The sequence below is a fragment of the Hippopotamus amphibius genome, chromosome X (assembly GCF_030028045.1).
Source record: "Hippopotamus amphibius kiboko isolate mHipAmp2 chromosome X, mHipAmp2.hap2, whole genome shotgun sequence".
Taxonomy (NCBI): Eukaryota; Metazoa; Chordata; class Mammalia; order Artiodactyla; family Hippopotamidae; genus Hippopotamus; species Hippopotamus amphibius.
The window spans coordinates 23,312,232-23,331,962 of NC_080203.1; the positions used below are offsets into that span (position 1 = coordinate 23,312,232).

At 35.0% G+C, this 19,731-nt stretch overlaps 1 protein-coding gene across 6 annotated transcripts in view; it reads left to right on the top strand.

The window, feature by feature from the left end:
• SMARCA1 (SWI/SNF related, matrix associated, actin dependent regulator of chromatin, subfamily a, member 1) overlaps window positions 1–19,731 on the top strand; it is a 531,454-nt gene that overhangs the window by 31,530 nt on the left and 480,193 nt on the right. For all 6 annotated transcript variants that reach the window (XR_009050254.1, XM_057717875.1, XM_057717872.1 and 3 more), the window contains 5 exons: window positions 2,261–2,380; window positions 7,938–8,048; window positions 8,311–8,424; window positions 16,805–16,927; window positions 19,346–19,478. Coding sequence is in view for 5 of the 6 variants with exons in the window: in XM_057717875.1 (XP_057573858.1) it covers window positions 2,261–2,380; window positions 7,938–8,048; window positions 8,311–8,424; window positions 16,805–16,927; window positions 19,346–19,478 (601 nt within the window). In the remaining variant the exon portion in view is untranslated. The remainder of the gene's footprint in view (window positions 1–2,260; window positions 2,381–7,937; window positions 8,049–8,310; window positions 8,425–16,804; window positions 16,928–19,345; window positions 19,479–19,731) is intronic.

Genomic DNA, 19,731 nt, shown 5'->3' on the forward strand with positions numbered 1-19,731 from the left:
ACTGTTTTGTGAACATTTTGTAGAATAGTAAAGCATTATTTGTTAAAGTATAGTAAGCTATTTCAGAATATTGTGATTTTGTATTGAATTTACCTTTTTGTATAAGTTATTATGGATAATTTCAAACATAAGCAATGGTAGATAGAATATTGTAATGAACCCCCATGTATTTATCACCCATTTCCAACAATCATCTACCAGTCCTGCCCCATTTGCATCCCCAGTTCATCTTCCCCCTTACTGGATTATTTTGCAGCAAATCTCAGACGTATCATTGCAGCTGTAAATAGTTCAGTATGTGTTTCTAAAATATAAGAACTCTTTAAAAACATGATCATTATGGGGATATATGTATAAATACAGCTGATTCACTTTGGTGTACCTCAAAAACTGGTACAAGAGTATAAAGCAATTATATTCCAATAAAGAGCTAAAAAAAAAATCAGTATAAATGAAAAAAAAAATGAAAGCATGATAATTATGGCATTTTCCCACCTGAAAAACCCCAATAATTCTTTAACATTAAATATCCAGTTATGGGGCTTCCCTGTGGTGTAGTGGTTAAGAATCCGCCTGCCAGCACAGGGGACATGGGTTCAATCCCTGGTCTGAGAAGATCCCACATGTCGTGGAGCAGCTAAGCCCGTGTGCCACAACTGTTGAGTCTGTGTGCCACAACTACTGAAGCCCACGCACCTAGAGCCCGTGCTCTGCAATAAAGAGAAGCCACCACGATAAGTCTGCATACCGCAACAAAGAGTAGCCCCCCACTCGCCACAACTAGAAAAAGCCCGTGCACAGCAACAAAGACCCAACGTAGCCAATTAAAAAAAAATTCAGTTATGATTCAAATTTCCAATTATCTCAGAAGTAGCTAAGCTTTTTAAAAAAGTTTTTTTATCAATGCATATAAAGTCTATGTCAACATTGTCATTAGTTGATACGCATCTGTATCTTTTTTAATCTGTAGGTTCTCCCTCCATTTATGTATTATTTCCCTTGTAAAGTATTTAGTGAAGAAACTGGATTGATTGCCTTTTGAGTTGCTCACAGTCTGGATTTTGCTGATTTCATCCCCATGGGGTATTTTACCATGTTCACTTATTTACTGTATTTCCTGTAAATTGGTTGAATTTACTTTTCAGACTTCTTTTTGTTTGTTTCTGAGGATATACATATGCACCCATACATTTATATTATAGCCCCAGGACTTATTTATTTTATGACTGACTCCCACTCTCCACCTCTGGCAACCAACCAATCTGTGCTCTGAGTCTATGAGTTTGGTTTTCTTTTTTTTTAGATTCCACATATCAGTGAGATCATATGGTATATTTCTTTCTCTGTCTGACTTGTTTCATTTAGCATAATAGCCTCAAGGACCATCCATGTTGTCACAAATGGCAGGATTTCCTTCTTTTTAATGGCTAATATTCCATTGTATACATTTACACCACATTTTCTTTATCCATTCATCCATCAATGGACATTTAGGTTGTTTCCATGTCTTGGCTATTGTAAATCGTGCTGCAGCGAACATGGGGGTGCAGGTATCTTTTCAAGTTAGTGTCTTCATTTCCTTGAAGTAAATACCCAGGAGTGGCATTTGGAATTGCTGGATCGTATGGTAGCTCTATTTTTAATTTTTTGAGGAACCTCCATACTGTTTTCTATGGTGGCTGTACCAACTTACATTCCCACCAACAGCATAGGAGGGTTGCCTTTTCTCCACACCCTCTCCAGCATTTATTATTTGTAGACTTCTTGATGATACCCATTCTAACAGGTGTGAGGTGATATCTCATTGTGGCTTTGATTTGCATTTTCCTGACGGTTAGTGATATTGACTACCTTTTCATGTATCTGAGGTATCTTGGATTTTGAACAATCTTGTGTTACCATGTTTCATGTTAGTGTGCAAATGTGTTGTTTAATCCAAGTTTGCATTTATTTTAGCATTAGTCATGTGTCCCATTAAAATTATGCAGCAGAAATTATAATATGGCTACATTTTCAATGACAAAAGATTTTAAAGAAAGCATTAAGTGGGAACACTTAAGAAGAACCATTGAAGTATTTTAAATACTTGGGGCAAATTAAATTTATATTCAAGTTTGATGTTAGCATTGCATTATTACCTCGTAAATTAACAGATTGGATATTTCATATCAAAACCTGACTTTTAAAAAGATAGGAGAATCCACAGATTTTTATAAATAATTCAGTGATAATTTTCTAATTTCAATGCATTCAACTTTAGACCGCAGAGATGAATGAACGCTTGCAGAAAATGGGAGAGTCTTCTCTAAGAAATTTTAGAATGGACACTGAACAAAGTTTGTACAAGTTTGAAGGAGAAGATTATAGAGAAAAACAGAAGGTAACTTTTTACCCTCAAACAATTAGATCCTCAAATTAGCATTTCTTCCCATAACAATTATACAATGTATTTAACAAAACACTGGCACTTACCTATTACAATACTGTGCTATAGAGTGAAAGTGATGTAGGTCAAAATGATCTTATCCAAGGGCTGTCTTTAATATATTTTGCTGGTTTTATTATTATTATTATTACCACTACCATCATCATCATTTTTGTTGCTGATACATCATTTTTTGCTACTGGTACTACCACTACTTTTGTTTTTCAGAAGCAGTATAGGATTGTGGTTGAGTTCCTGGATTCTGAAGCTGAAATCACAAGTCTATCACTAAGTGACTTAAAAATTTTTTTTATTGAAGTATAGTTGCTTTACAATGTTGTGTTAGTTTCAGATGTTCAGCAGAGTGATTCAATTATGCATACATATATATTTTTTCAGATTCTTTTCCCTTATAGGTTGTTACAAAATATTGAGTATAGTTCCCTGTCCTGTACAGTAGGTCCTTGTTGGCTATCTATTTTATATATGGTATATAGTGTATAGATGTTAATCCCAAACTCTTAATTTATCTCTCTCCTCCTTTCCCCTTTGGTAACCATAATTAAGTGACTTTGGATAATCAGTTTTTTCACCTATCAAATGGAGGTTGTAGTAATTATATCATAGAGTAATTAGAACAAAATGCATGGCACTTAGTATTAATTATATTAGTAATAATATTATTGTTAACATATAGCTACTTAAATGCCAGAAGGACTTTATTACAGGTGGTCTCGTTTATAAAATAATGCCTTGTAATATACTTCATGGACAACAAAGTTCCCTTGAAGAAATGGGAGTTTATTTTATCTGTTTAAACTGAAATTATGGCTATAATTTTTTAAACTCTTAATTTTGAAATAACTTTAGACTTTATTGCAAAAAATAGTGCAGAGTTCACATATACCCTTCACTCAGCGTCCCCTAATGTTAACAATTTACTTAATCGTATTACAGTGATCAAGTCCAGGAAATTAACATGTTTTCCCTCTGATGTCCTTTCCCTATTCCAGGGTTTACAATCCAGGATCCCACATTGCAGTTTTTAAAAACAGAATTTTATTTTTAAGAGCAGTTTTAGGTTCATAGCAAAATTGAGTGGAAAATACAGAGTTCCCATATTCCATCTGCATCCCCCACCAACAGCTTCCTCCACTATCAACATCCCACACTTGTTGAACCTACATTGACACACCATTATCGTTCAAAGTCCATAGTTTACATTAGGATTCACTTTTGTTGAACAGTCTATGGGTTTGGATAAATGTATAAATGACTGGTATCCACCATTATATTATCATCTGAAATAGTTTTGCTGTCCTAAAATCCCTCTGTGTGCTGTCTGTTAATCCCACCCTCCCCTCAACCCCTGGCAACAACTGATCTTTGTACTTTCTCCATAGTTTTGTCCTTTCCAGAATATTACATAGTTGGAATCATACCGTATGTAGCCTTTTCTGCTTGGCGTCTTTCACTTAGTAACATGCATTTAAAGTTCCTTCATGTCTTTTCATGGCTTGATAGCTCATTTCTTTGTAGTGCTGAGTAGTATTCCATTTTCTGGATGTACTACAGTTTATTTATGCATTTATCTACTGAAGGATACCTTGGTTGCTTCCAAGTTTTGGTAATTATGATTAAAGCTGCCATAAACATCCATGTGCAGGTTTTTGTATGGACATAGGTTTTTCAACTCCTTTGGGTAAATCCCAAGGATCACGATTGTTGGATTGTATGGTAAGAGTATGTTTAATTTTGTAAGAAACTGCCAGCCTGTCTTCCAAAGTCGCCATACTATTTACATTCTCATGGGCAGTGAATGAGAGTTCCTGTTGTTCCGCATTCTCACCAGCATTTGGTGTTGTCAGTGTTCTGGACTTTTGCCATTCTAGTAGGTGTGTAGTAGTATGTCTTTGTTTTAATTTGCATTTCACTGATGTCATATGATGGGGAGCATCTTTTCATTTACTTATTTGCCATCTGTATATTTCATTGGAGAGGTGTCTCTTCAGATCTTTTGCCCATTTAAAAATCAGATTGGTTGTTTTCTTAATTGTTGAGTTTTAAGAGTTCTTTGTAGGTTTTGGATAACAGCCTTTTATCAGTTTGTGGCTTGTCTTCTCATTCTCTTGACCCACATTGCATTTTGTTGCTGTCCCTCTTTGGTCTCTTCTAATCTGTGACAGTTCTCAGTCTTTCTTTGTTTTTCATGATCGTGACACTTTTGAAGAGTATTGTTCGGTTGTCTTGTAGTTTGTCTCTCACTTGGGTTTGTCTGACATTTTTTTCATGATTTGATTGAGATTATGCATTTTTGGTAAGAATGCCTTGGAAGGGATGTTATGTCTTTCTCAGTACATCATACCAGGGAACATATGATGTCACTAAGTCATGTTACTGGGGACATTAACCTTAATCACTTTGTTGAGGTGGTGTCTGCTGGATTTTTCCACTGTAGAGTTACCATTTATCCCTTTGTAACTGATAAATATCTTGGTGAGGGGAGATACTCCTCAAACTTTTGCTCACTGGTTTTAGCATCTCTTGGTGGAGTTTGCCTGCAATAGTTATTGTGGTGTTTACCTAACAGTAATTTTGCATTTCCTTCGTTCCATCTACATTTACTAATTGGGATTTTTCTGTAAGGAAGAGCTGTCCCTTCTCTCCATTTATTTATGTACTCATTTATTTATATCAGCATGGACTCAAGGATAGTTATTTTATTTTTTGAGCTATAATACAATTCTAGCATTTTTATTTCGTTACTCAGTGTTCTATAAAGCTGTTATATTTTTTAACTGACAGAGTGAATTTTTTAAAAAATAAAACTTATTCTTGGGTATTGATTTTACTGAAAAATCACAGGTGAGCCATTTTAATTTGCATCGCAGCTAGTAGGTTGATAATGCTTTGTTGCTATGATTATTTCTGGTCAGTTTTTAGTATCTTGACCAAAATCTATCTGGTTATTCTATCTATAACCTTAATTCAGACTACTTATGCCTTACTCTGATGAGATGGAGGTAATAGCCTGCATGCACAGAGTGGAAACTGCCTTCCTAATATGCTTTTTAGATTTCATTATGTGATATGTATTTTATTAATTTTACAATTATTCCCGTGGGCTTATTGGTATTAAGAGCGTTTTATAAACAGTGAAGAGTCTAAATATCAGTGGTGCTTCTTATCTACATTCTTAGAGAAAAGTTAGACTTAGTAAAATATTTGTCCAGTTCTAATATAACAAGTTTTCCTGTGCGTCTAATTCTAGCAAAATAATGATGTACAGATAGAAAGAAATCTTAATAATAATTATGACATACTTTTATAATTGAATATATGATTAAATCAGATTTTTTTTGAATATTCTGAGTTGAGATTATATTTTATTATGTCTTTCCATATTTTCTAGATAGGTTCTTAAAATAGGTTCATACTATCCTTTGAAGAGAATTGAAAACCATACATATCATGGAAATTGCACAGTGAGATAGATTTTCATATAAGATTTGTTGACCCAGTTGCACTAGTTTATATCCATACCTGGTGAATTAAGTCATAATGACTGACATTAATTCTGAATAAATTAACCTGAATAAGTTTATATTAATGTAGTCTTATCTAAAACAAACTAATTCAGCACGATTTCTTCTGTTTTTGAAAGTTCAGGAATTGACCTCTAATACTTATTTCAAATTTAAATACCTAAACCCTCAAATAGGTACAGGTTAAATGGCCAAATACATTACTTTTAGCAAGTTATTATTGATTTATTTTCACCCCAATTGAGACAAATAAATATTGGTTATTAAAAAATATCTTTTCTGTTACTGTCATCTCACATAACCATCTGAGGGGAAAAAACAAAACAAAACTTGTTTCACTGTTCTGGGTATTTCTCAATGTACATAACTCACAGTATATTATCCATCGCTCAGGAACTTTTAGAGTTAAAAGAGACATTTAGTCTAACCTTGTATGTAGTTAAGAAATCCCATATATAGCATCTAGGACAGTTATCCACCCTCTGTTTTTTTTCCTCCCCCTGCCCCCATCCAGTCTCTGGTCATGTTGGGATTCTTACTCCTTCAGGATATTTCATTTCATTGTTTTATATTCTCTGGTTCTCAGAATACTTTTTATTTGGCTTATAAGCTCCTTGGTGGCAGAGATTGTTTTATCTTTGTTTCCTTGACACTGACTTGCAGATAGGTACTTAAGACATATTTGTTAAATTATACTGAGTAGCAATCTACTTTCCTCTGACTTTGCACATTGGTTTTAATCTTATGGATCAACAAAGAACTGTTTCTTTCTATCTGATAGACTTTTCCATGTATGGAGGCTACCAATTTGTTTGTCTTTAGTCTTTACTTCTCTAGACACTGAGAGTTTATAGATTTCTAACCATTCTAGTCATCTTAGTTTATCATCCACTCTGAAAATGTGATAGCAAGGTTGGAACTCAACCCGTAGTTGAGGTCAAATAGAGTGGGACCATTAATTGTAGATTAATGGCATCTTTTGTGTAAAGGGACTAGGCTAGGCACTGTGAAATCAAGAAAAATATCTGAACTAGAAAGCCATACCTACAGATTCCAGAACTTTATATTGTCACTCTTGTATTTTGACGTTTAAATTGCATTTTCTAGCTGATATCAGGGTAAAGTTTTGTAATGCTACCAAATCATTGTTCACTCCACTTTGGATATTTAATAATAACATATTTAACTCTTGGCAGTTTACCTAATGCTTTCATATATATGGTCACATTTAATCCTCAGGGTAGGTATTATTATTATTATTATTCCCATTTTGCAGATGGAGAAAATAATTTCTTCACAGTTTACAGTTGGTAAAGTGGCAGAAACTGGTTTCAAATTCAGATATTTCTGATTCCACGGGCTTTCCCCACAGCAACCTTATCAAGAGGTCTCATTTTGAAATTTCTCTTGATTTGAAAGGATAGATGGCTGTCATGTTGATATTCATTATTTATGCCTTTCAGCTGTTTCCTAATTAATACACTTAACACAGTTCCCAGAATCAGTATGTCTTCCTCCTATATTGTATGCTATTTATTTTAACATAAAGTATTAACCAGATTGTGCAAGTTCTTCTCAATTACTAAGGAAGAACTAAGTTTCAAACTTACTTAAAAAAAAAAAAAAGAAAAACCATCCTTGCACTTGTACCTAAACTTGGTATATAGCACGAGGTTTTGGAATTTGGGATGTGTAACTGTGACTTATAAAAGCAAATTTGTTTTTTAAATTGAAGTAGAGTTGATTTACAATATCGTGTTAGTTTCAAGTGTACAGCAAAGTGATTTAGTTTTTTTTTTTCAGATTCTTTTGGGGCACGTGTATCTTTTCCAATTAGAGTTTTACAAAGCAAGTTTTGATTCTTCCTAATGACTTCGGTTTTCTCACACTTCTACAACCTTGATGTGCTTGATATTTATAAAACAATTTGGAGTAATTAAATTTCTCATTCTTGTTTTCGTGTATAGCTTGGAATGGTGGAATGGATTGAACCTCCCAAACGAGAACGCAAAGCCAACTATGCGGTGGACGCCTATTTCAGAGAGGCTTTACGTGTCAGTGAGCCAAAGGCTCCAAAGGTAAAGCGGTATGAGGCCAGGTTTTATGTGCTACAGCAGAACCCTCTTGTAACATGGTCTCTGATTCAGATTTACTTACATTAGTGCTAAATCTTAGTCCCTAAAATATAACAACAATACAGAAAAGAACTTCATATGCCCCAGCCATATAAATGGATTCCATTGTATATTTTTCTATATATAAAAGAATTAATAAAAGATAAGTATGTTCACTTCATATACTGAAAACAAACATGTATGTAATGCATTTTCCCCCCCACAGGCTCCACGACCTCCAAAACAGCCAAATGTTCAGGATTTTCAATTTTTCCCACCACGCTTATTTGAGCTCCTCGAAAAGGAAATTCTTTATTATAGGAAGACAATAGGCTATAAGGTAATTTTTCAGTTTTTTGGATTAGCATAATTATAATCTTTTAAGCTAATAATATAATGTATTAAGCTAGACTAGAGAGTGTTCCATTTTAATGTGAGAGAACCTAAGAGTAAATCAAAATAGTGGTGTTTTTAAAACCAAAGAGGAGGTTTAACTAGAAGTAAAGCATCAACCTACCCAGTGACCAGTAAGATCATCACTAAATGAGATTAATGGAGAATTATCCAATATTTCAAAGTAGTAATAACATTTTAATAATGTTAGTGTTCAAGTGCTCAAAGAATATGTAGAATAAACAATAGATATATGTTTAAATATAAATGAATATATGATAGAGGATAGGAAGTTTTTTATTATTTTCCTCAAAATGACCAAGAAATACTGTTTTTGTGTTTATTGCTTATAGATTGGTAGAAGCCCTGATGGTGGTTAGTGGATTGTGGTCACTTAGGTGTTAAAATAATGATAAACAGGATAATGAATTATGGAATTTAAAAACGATCTTTTGGAATTCACATTTCTTATTTATATAGGTAGATAGGAACCCATTTATAGTGAGTGAAATTTAATGTTTGTCATGCTTAAAGCTATACATTGAGAGATTAAGCATACCAGGTTATTTCTGTATGCTGAAATTGACTTCCTAGTGAATGGAAAAGGATAGCTAAAGGTATAATAATAATCAATAGTATGAACAAAATTATAAAAATATTAACACAATTTTATGAAGATCTCTGTTTTATGAATTGGAAGCTGTGTTTTAAAATTTATTTTGTGCACCTTTATCACAAGTGGAACTATGACCAGTTATTTTTATTAGTAGCTGTAATATGCCTAGAAAAGCTCAATATATATAAAATATTTAGTTAGTTAATATTTTGGAACCGAGTGAATCTCTAGAGTGTTTCTACTATTTGTCCAGAGTTGGAGCATTGCCATCAGAAATAGAGCAAAAAAATTTTGCTTGCTATTTATGTACCAAAGTTTGAATATAGATAAATAGGGACAAGAAACTTAAGGTGGATATAAGTGGAAATATATATAAATAGGAACAAGAAAGGGTAAATGTAAGTGGACACATATATAAGTAAAGTGGTTACTTATAATCTGGTCAGGGAAATGTGATTAAATTTGAATGTATTTAAACAACAGGACTGGATAAAATCCTTCTTAGGAAGTTGTAGAAGAGTAAAGTAATCATGGTTGAACATCAGATCAGGCATAAAACCAGTGTCAAAGAAAGTGAAAACAGCGATATGTTAGAAGAAACAGGCAAGCTGTAGGTTCAAAATGTAAAATAAAAATAATAAAATTAAGAAAGTAGTGAATAAGATTTCATGAGATAAACAAATATATACTTGATCCTACTAAGGATTATTAAACATTTTAGGTTTAGATCATTATTTTCTGTTAGTTTTATTGACTACTATTTGCGAGACTTGAAAGGAGAATTAAATTGAAATGTTAGACCTCAGTTAGTTAATCAACCAAATATCTGTGTAGAGCGTCTTACAATTGAATAAATGCTTTACCACATACTTCATTTGATTTCTCAGAAACCCTGTGAGATTGGTGTTATTATCACCTCTATATAATAGGTAAGGAAACCAGTTCAGAGAGGTTAAATGACTTTACTCAAGGTCAGGTAGCTAACAGAGTTGCCAAGGGTGCCGGTCTCAAACACAGGTTCTGAGCATTCAAATGCTATGCTCTTTCCACTCGGACATTCTGGGCTATTTCTGCATGTGACATAACTCTGCTTCTTTCTGCAACCCTAAATAAGGACTGTGTTTACAGTGGTTTGACATGTTGCTTGGGAGTTGAGCCAAGTGGTAGTCAAGTAGCAGCAATAAAAAAATCACCTCTGCTAATATAACTGTTTATGCTCCTTCTTTGGAGTTACTGAAATTGTGTTCCCTGTGATAATACAGTGCCCACCACATTCTCGCCACAGCTCTGTTTTAATGTAAACAGTCCCTTTCATTACTGGCAGTTTGTGGTTAGGGGTCAGGGTCTTACATGACAGTGGGGTGGTGGCCAGCGGGAAGGAGAAGGAGGAGAGAGGAAACTTTAGAAGAGGGAGGAATGAAGGAACAGCTGTGAAGGGTGATAGGAAGGAGGAAGGTGCAAGAAGAGAGGAAAGGGATGAGTGAGGAGAGGGAAGATGGCACGGAATTGATGCTGTGGCACCTTACTGTTTTCTGTTCCTCACCTCCCGGAGAGAAGTGACAGGAGAGGGAGTGTGAGTGAAAGGAGAACTGTTTTTCATTGAATACATATTTATCGAGTGCTCTGCTATACCAGGTCCTATGCCAAGCTCTGAGGATAAACTGGTGAATAAGACAGAGGGGGTTCCTCAGCACACAGTGGTATTTACTTTCTAATGGAGGAGACAGACGTTAAGCTGAAAGCACAGAGTAGTGACGCTATTTGTTTTTAGTGCTTACAAAGGGTGCTACGAGGGAGCGTAACATGGGTATCTAATATGGACTGGGAGAGCAGGGAGGTGGTCCCTAAGGACCACCATTTAAGCTGAGATCAGAGAGATGCATGGGAAGTAGCCAAGCGAAGTGTGGGACAGAAGTGCTCAGGTGGGGGAGCCACAGGCCACAAAGGTGTTGTGATAGGAAGGAGGATTGCCCCTTTGGAAGCTGAACGAAGGCCATTGTTGCTAGGGAGTGGTGCGAAGGAGAATGACTTGAGATGAAACTAGTGAGTGGGTTGAGTTGGATCATGTGGGGCATCGAACATTAATTATAGGTCATATTAATTAGGTTGAACTTTAGAGCAAAGGAAAACCTTTGAGATGTTTTTAAGGCAGAGGGGTGGGTGGGCGATGCTTATTTAGTCCTTACTTGTGTTGCTTACTCTTCTTAGTTGTTTAAAATGATTAGCTCATTATTCTCAGAAGAGCCCTGGAACTACATACCTATTTTGCAGATGGGGAAACTGAGGCATAGAGAGGCTGAGTAATTTGCCCTGAGTAGTTTGCTCAAGGTCAAACCACTTACAAGAAGTAGCGTATGATCAGATTTACATTTTTAAAAATCACTCTGGCTGCAACACAGACCATGGCAAGTTTCTCCAGGGAAACCAGACAGGAGGCTGCTGCAGTGTGAAGATGAAAAGATGGTGGGGGCTGGGGGTGTGGTGGTGGCAGTGGGGGTGGAAGGAGAATGGACCCCCTACCACTCAACTCCTAGTCCCATGCTTTCCTCAGCCCCATCCTGGATTGCCTTTGTACTGTCTCAAGACTTGCCTCGATCCTCCGTAAGCATACTTAGCTGAGGATTACAGGACACAGAAGAGTACATTCTGGCTGTTGGTTCTTTCTGAGCCTTGTCTCTTCCATTCTTTACCAGGGGCTACAGACCTGAGCTAAGGTGGGTGCTTTAATTGGGTGGGTCTTGTGTTTGAGTACAGTTGTCCCTCGGTGTCTGCGGGGCATTGGTTCTAGAGGCCCCCACAGATACCATGATTCATGGATGCTCAAGCCTCTTATGTAAAATGGCGTAGTGTTTGCATGTAACCTATGCAAATTCGCCATATACTTTACATCGTCTCAGTATTACTTATAATACCTAATACAATGTAATTGCTATGTAAATTTGTATAAATACAATGCGAATGCTATGTAAGTAGTTACCAGCATGCAGCAAATTCAAGTTTTGCTTTTTGGAAGTTTCTGGAATTTTTTTTTCCGAATATTTTTGATCTGAGGTTGCTTGAATCCATGGATGCAGAACCCACGGATATGGAGGGCTGACTGTATAGACAGATGAGCATGGCATGTTAATCATCTGCAAAAGCTTCCTGTAAAGGATGATGTGATATTGATAAGTGTTGGGCATGTCTTCTCAAGGATATCTAGCAATGATTTTTTTTTCCGCCTACTAAACCTCCAGAAAACTCACCTGAGCCACAGTATGAATGGAGCAATAGTTTGTTCTCAGATGAACAGGACTGCTGGAGTGGAGTTTCCTGATATTCTCTATGTAGTTAGCTTCTCAAAAGGGGACTCCTTTCCCCCTTTCTGCCTAAATGATTGTTAGCGCAGGGGAGAGAGGTTTTGTCTGCAGCTGGGGGCAGTGTGGCGCATGGTTCCATTTTGTCCATTTTGCGTCCCCACAGTCGCATTCTGTAGTGACTCGGGGTGGGACTAGTGAGGGGCTCAGTAGATTTGAAGCAGTTGGTAAATAGCATTTTTCTTCAGGGCCTGCTTATTTGCATTTTTATTTTCTATTTTTTTTCCCCTTGATACTCAGCACAAGGTCACAGCAGTATTCCTGATAATAAGATCCGGAATTAAAGAGTTTTGTTTTATTTGAGGCTGAGAGAAGTCGTTGTTTGTTTTCCCCAAACCACTTGGTGGATAGCTGCGCATTGTGTGCCAATTTTCCCTGCTGTCTAAGCTTTGACCTTGTTGCAGGTTAGTCATATTCAGAAGCTTCATTGCTCTTGTGACTTAAAGGAGTTGCTTAATGCTTTTAATCACTTGTTCACTAAAATCTTTCTATTGGAAGAAGGTGACTGAGTTGAAATTTCCATTGCAGAATTTTAAAAATCCAGAGTATCCAGAAGTCCCATTGAGTCTAAGACCTGGAATGAAAGAGTTTTGCCATAAGAAGCTGAAGAAAGCTGTAGAACACTCTAACATATATCTTCAATAAAAGTTCTTAAGGGGTGGATATAAACATTTGACAAATGCAGGAAGTTCTGTAATCTTTGTGAGTTTTGGTAATGAGTCATCATGGCCACCTGTTTTGCTATGGTAGAATTAAAATACAGTGAGCTGATTTCAGGTTACTACTTTCATCTTGTGTGTTGTCACATTTAATTCAATACTCCAGATTTCTATGAAATGGTTGTTGAAACGCCTAAGAAACAAGACCCCCCCAAAAGTTTTTCACTTCTCCATGGAACATAGCTCTTAATCACAAATTCCTTACTATCTGGCTAGAAATCCAAATAATAATTGAGCTGTTTCCTTGAAAGATAACTTCCTGTATATTAAGTGTTGCCAGGGTCATCAGGAATATATACAGTATGAGTACTTGAGATACCATCTAGGTATCTGTGTAGTACTATTGGCCTGTAATTTGTCTACTTAATTCTTTTATAGCACTTTGAAATCACTCTAGGAAGCTTAATGCTGATAAAACCTCGAGGTAAAAAATGAATGCTTTTTAAAAATGATAAATATTAAGGAGATTATTTGTAGGAAGAGATACAGGAATTTAGGAATTTTGAGTCATTTCTGATTCTAAAAATTTTAGCAGCTATTTGAGTAATTTTTAGAATTAAAATAGTAAATGTAACATTGATGAAGTCACTCTAATGTTTTGCTGTATTAAAAATATGAGCAGTAGATCCTAAAATCTAATGGTATGCTATAATATTCTGATTTTGCCTTTATTAAAGTTCACGGGGGAGATTTTTAGTATTGAGAATATCTGCATAGGAATAAAAAGCTTATTTTGTGTGGGTATATTATCCATTTTCTGTCAAAAAATTAGATGTTTATGAAATGTTTTGTTAAAGTATGGTTTGTTGGATATGGAAAGTTTGAAGCATTTTGGTACAGAAATATCTTAAAGTTAAAGAGGTTTTCCTCAATTGAAATTAAAATTTGAGGCCAAAGTAATTTCACCAGCAATTTAAGGGGTCTGTTAAACTTTTAAAGTGTTGTCTGTAATTTTTTTCAACATTTTGTTATGAGAAATTTTCAAACATAGAAAAATATTGAGAAAATTATGCAGTGAACACCCATATACACACCACATATATTCTCCAATTTACATCTTATTGTATTTGCTTTATCACCTATTTGTCCATTTCTCCAGCTTTCCATCAAATGGATATCCTTCTTATTTTTTTTATGCATTTCAAAGTTGCAAACGTAAGTATATTTCACCTGGAAACACTTCAACATGCAGATCATTAGCCAGAGTTCAATATTTATTTGATTCTTTTTAATATAAAATTTATATACATTGAAATATATAAATCTTGTGTGTCATTTGATGAATTTTGACAAATGCCTACATAACTGAAGCCTCCATAAAGATATAGAACATTACTGTCACCCCAGAAAGTGCCTCTTCCCAGGCAATCCCCGTACCCACTCCCCAGACACAACCACTGTTTATCTCCCTCTATGGATTAGTTTTTTTGTTCTAGAGTTTCACATAAATGGAATCATATATTATGTGTAAGACTTCTTTCACTTGGCATAATGTTTTTGAGATTCACCCATGTAGTCCCATTGTCAATGGTTCATTCCTTTTTATTGCTGAGTACTATTCCATTGTAAGGATATACCACAGTTTGCTTACAGTCTTTTGTTGATGGACATCTGGACTGTTTTCTGGGTTTTGGCTCTTGTGAGTAAAGCTGCTGTAAACATTCTCCTAAAAGTCTTTCTATAGATATGTTAGGAATGGAATTGCTGGTGTGCCTGTAATTTAAGAGTGGAATTTAGCGATCGAAAAAAGTTATTTTAAATTATACATATCACTGGACTACATTTCTTTTTTAATTTACACCTTCTTTTCCATTTCTATTTGCTACCATCCTAGGCCAGGTGATTATACCTCATCTCCAGATTACGACAGTTTAGCTGGTTCTCTTGCCTCTGATTGCTTCCCCTCTTCAGTCCATCCAGCACAGGGCTTACAGATGAAAACACTACTCCCTTGTTGAAAACTCTCCATTGGCTTTCTGTTGCCTACTGTGTAGTTTCAGAAGGCCCTCTAATTCTGTCTCCACCTAGCCTGGTTTTTTATCCCTTCTCAACATAAACCCTATACACTCCTTCCTGGTTCTGCCTTCACTGTTTTTGCTTTATTGTTCCAGCCTAGAATATTCTTTGTCTCTTCTCAATCTCCCCAAATTCTTAGAGTTCTTAGAGTACAGCTAAGAATTCCACAACTAGGTTGTGAGCTCCTTGTGGGCAAGGACCATGTCCACTATTTTTTATCTTCCAGCGAACACCTGGACAAAATAGACATCTAGTCAGTACTTACTAATTTGATTGTCTGGTACTGATGATTACATACAAATGAATCTGTTGAGTATTTCTTTTTAATGCCTAGTTGGTAGGTTTTATATTTAAACAACGTTTTAAAAATATTTATTTTTAAGTTACAGTGCCATGGTTCAAACTCTATGAAATAGGTATAACAATTAGAGAAATGTACTCTAATAAGTATTATAATTATGTTATAGTAAAACCGTGACTATTTGATACCTCTGGGTGATGATGGCTGTGCATTCCAAACAGTGGAAGGCTTACTGTGAACCCTATTCTTGCCATGTTTAATGGAATGCTATAAAGTACACTATACACGTTATATACCTGCCCTTGTAAATCAATGTGCTGCATTGTCACTGCAGATACAAATAAAAATGATGTGAGGCTTTGCGCTGAGTAACTTAGTTTATCACTCCATACAATGAATGCTACTCCATACTGCTGAAGTGTATGGTTTGTCTATGTACATGGTGACACACTGAGGCCCTTGGGGCTACAGTTTTGAGATACAGATGACTGCCTGACTGCTTGCTTCTTTGTAGAGCTGAGCTTCTATTCTCAGTCTTTTGACCTTGAGCTCTCTTCTCAGTTTTCAGTGTATTGCAGCTCCGTACACTATGTAGAGCGGTATAGTATACACTGTACTTTCTGTTGGTCACTGCTACTGTAGTTTTTTCCCCTTGACTACAGGTCCCATCGCAGCTGCTTGTGTGCTTTGCTTATGCCTTCCCTCTTATATACAGTCTTCTTTTTTTTTTTTTTTTGCTGCTTCATTATCCTATCATTCTTTCAGTCTTTGCATTTTATGTGAAGATGCTCTCTCTCCATACCCTGGCAGGCAATAAAAGTACTGCTTTTTTTTGCATGTTGAACTGATCAGAGGATTGGATGCAGTCTTCAGGTGCATTGCCACTTTTATACCCTGGTCTATATTGCCAGGTGAATATGGGCTCTTTTCGTACTACCAAACTTTTTGTTTCTGGGCTTGAGATTTTATTGTATAATGTTGGTGTTGGGGATAATGATATTATTATTACCATGTATTACAGTATCATAAGGATTTTTTTTTGTTCCACAGTATAATTAAATCTAGAATATAATGTGGCATTTAGCAGTGGGTTTTTCACTGTAAAATATCATGTGGCACATTTAAGAACAGTTTTACTTTGGTAATATCATGGTAGTAGAAACGTGGAGAGAATCATGTGTCATTCTGATAGAACTTTATTTTCTTTACTGTTGAAATAACTCTAAATATTGATATAAGTATGTATACCCTTAATACTTAATTAACTGTTGTTAATTTTTTCTCAACAGTTTACTCATAACACATCTCTTGATTTTTAGGTCCCAAGGAATCCTGATATCCCAAATCCAGCTGTGGCTCAAAGAGAGGAGCAAAAAAAGATTGATGGAGCTGAACCTCTTACCCCAGAAGAGACTGAAGAAAAGGAAAAACTTCTCACACAAGTAAAATATTTTAAGTAGTTGAACTACTTCTAGTCAACCAATAGAAAAAAAGAAAACATAAATTATATGTACTTTTTATTGTATGAGCTTGGTATCCTGATTGTTCACACCAACAAAACTCAGGGCTATTTTGTAAACATACATTTAGACCAAATATCCCTATTTTTTTATCCCTTTATAGAATACACTCTTTTGGAAATAGTAAAAAATATAAATGCAAAATATGTGTTAATTATTAGAAATAAGACATGCATTTTATGAATTATAATGAAGTCAGTTAATCCACATATGAATCCTGATAGATAATAATTACTAGCATATTCGTGAGAAGTTAAATTTATTTTATTGATTGAGAACTGTCCTCTGAAATTATATTCTACTAATCTTTTATTTATGGAATGATTTCATAATTCTTAAAATGCCTTATTCTTTCTTGAAAAGAACTTTAATACAATGATGAGAAATTTCTGAAACTTTTAAAGGTGCTCATTGTATAGTTAAAAGCTAATAGTTATTAAGTAGGGAACATTTCCATTTGAACAATGTAGTAATGCTTTCTGGTCATTGTTCTTTAATGAATGTTATGAGTGTCATACTACCAAAATAATCTCTAGAAGATAAAAAGAATTACAGTGCAAAAGATCTTTGCAAAATAATAAACAAAAATGTGTACTGGGGACTTTCCTGGTTGCTCAGTGGTTAAGAATCCACCTGCCAATGCAGGGGACATAAGTTTGATCCCTGGTCCAGGAAGATCCCATATGCCACGGAGCAACTAAGCCCGTGCACCACAACTACTGAGCCTGCGCTCTAGAACCCGAGAGCCACAACTACTGAGGCCCACGTGCCTAGAGTCCATGCTCCGCAACAAGAGAAGCCACTGCAATGAGAAGCCTGCACACCGCAAAAAAGAGTAGCCCCTGCTTACTGCAACTGGAGAAAGCCCGTGTGCAGCAATGAAGACCCAACACAGCCAATAAATAAATAAATAAATAAATAAATAAATAAATAAATAAAATTTTTTTTAAAAAAGTGCACAGGATACAGGGCTTCCACAATAAACAACTGCAAAAAAGATTGTGTACTGTATGATACCAGCTTAGTATAGAAAGTAGCCAGCAAGATTTATTTATTCAACAAATTGTTTTGAACAGTATGTAGAGCACAGTGCTAGGGAATTTTCCACATTAATTATTGAAAGATAGGTTTTACATTTATGTCTTATTTATTATATAAGTCTTTTCTTTGTTATAACATGTAATTTTATTGAATGAATTTTTAGAAATTACAAAAGTTTTTGAGCAAAATGCCTAGAAGTCATAAAGTTTAGTTTGAAAACGTAATTGCAGCTGATTGAATATTAGGACTTAACACAGAATAAAATAAAACATTTAAATATTCATGTTTTATTTTCAAAATTTATTTCCTGAACATAAAAAATAAAGTTATGGTCTTAGAATGTCACTTGGCTTGCAGTATATTGTGAATGTACAATATATTGTGAATATACAGTCTCAACTGAGAAATTGCTTTAGTTTGTAATTAGAAACAAAATCTATTTTTTGCCCCTCCTAGTACTTGAAGTCATCTTTAATCATCTTTCTCTACTGCCCTAAATAATTACTCTTTTAAAAAATCATGGGAGCACAAAGGAACAAAATGTGAGGTAATCTGAAATCTTTTTCAGCTAAAGGCTAGGGACAGAGTTTTGCTCTTTCGAGGGTATCACATTTACGTGGGTTGGGACATGAGGAGTCGAAGACCAAAATTTGGTATTGTCACTTCAGAGATGTGCTAATAAATACCAAAGAGACTTAAAACACTGATTGGTCAAACTGTTCTATCTTTTAGGAAAGAAATTGAGTGGGCCCAATAACATTCTGTTTATAGAAATCCTATTTATGAATATAATCTTGAACAGAAATTATGTACAGTAGTTTGGAATGATGTGAAGAGCTGCAAAAATTTTTCTGCAGTCTTTGTTTTCCCCTTCATGTATTTTTTTGATTTAATGCATCCGCATTTTTTTCTTACTTTACATGGGAACAGGTCTGTGAAAAAAATGAAGTACTGGAATATCCAGGACTTTAGCATTTATATTAGCATTTTTATTTTAATGCATTTGTATTTTAATGTAGTAGGCATCTATAAAATATGGAGTTAAAAACAACATAATATCTTGGAACTATAAATAAGTTTTTAGTACTTGGAGGAAAGTATATTCTCTTCATGATATGAAAGCAGTTATTAATAATAGTAACTCAACTTTTGATTCCAACATAACCTGGGATTTTGTAAGGAGGAAATTTTTAAGTCTTTTGAACTGTTTTTAATGTATCATTGTATAGAACTAAATAGAACAGTATTTGGATTTGTTGATTTAACCTTTATTGATGATGCTGAATTTGTTGTTCACAGGGGTTCACAAACTGGACTAAGCGAGATTTTAACCAGTTTATTAAAGCTAATGAGAAGTATGGAAGAGACGACATTGATAATATAGCTCGAGAGGTGGAGGGCAAATCCCCTGAGGAGGTCATGGAGTATTCAGGTTTGTATACAACTTCAAAAATGGTGTTTAGTTGTAACCTTATGCATTTCTTTAGTGTCAATTTAATTGTATGTTTGTTTAAAGACCTTTAGACTTTTATGAATAAACTGTAGGTGAAAATATAAAATATAATTGTATTTCTATGAAAAGATTATAAGATTTATCAAAACAAATTGCTCTTGTCCCCTAGTGAGCTAATAGAGTCAGGTATAGCACTGATAAAACAGGGGTAGCTACTGGATGAGCATTGTCA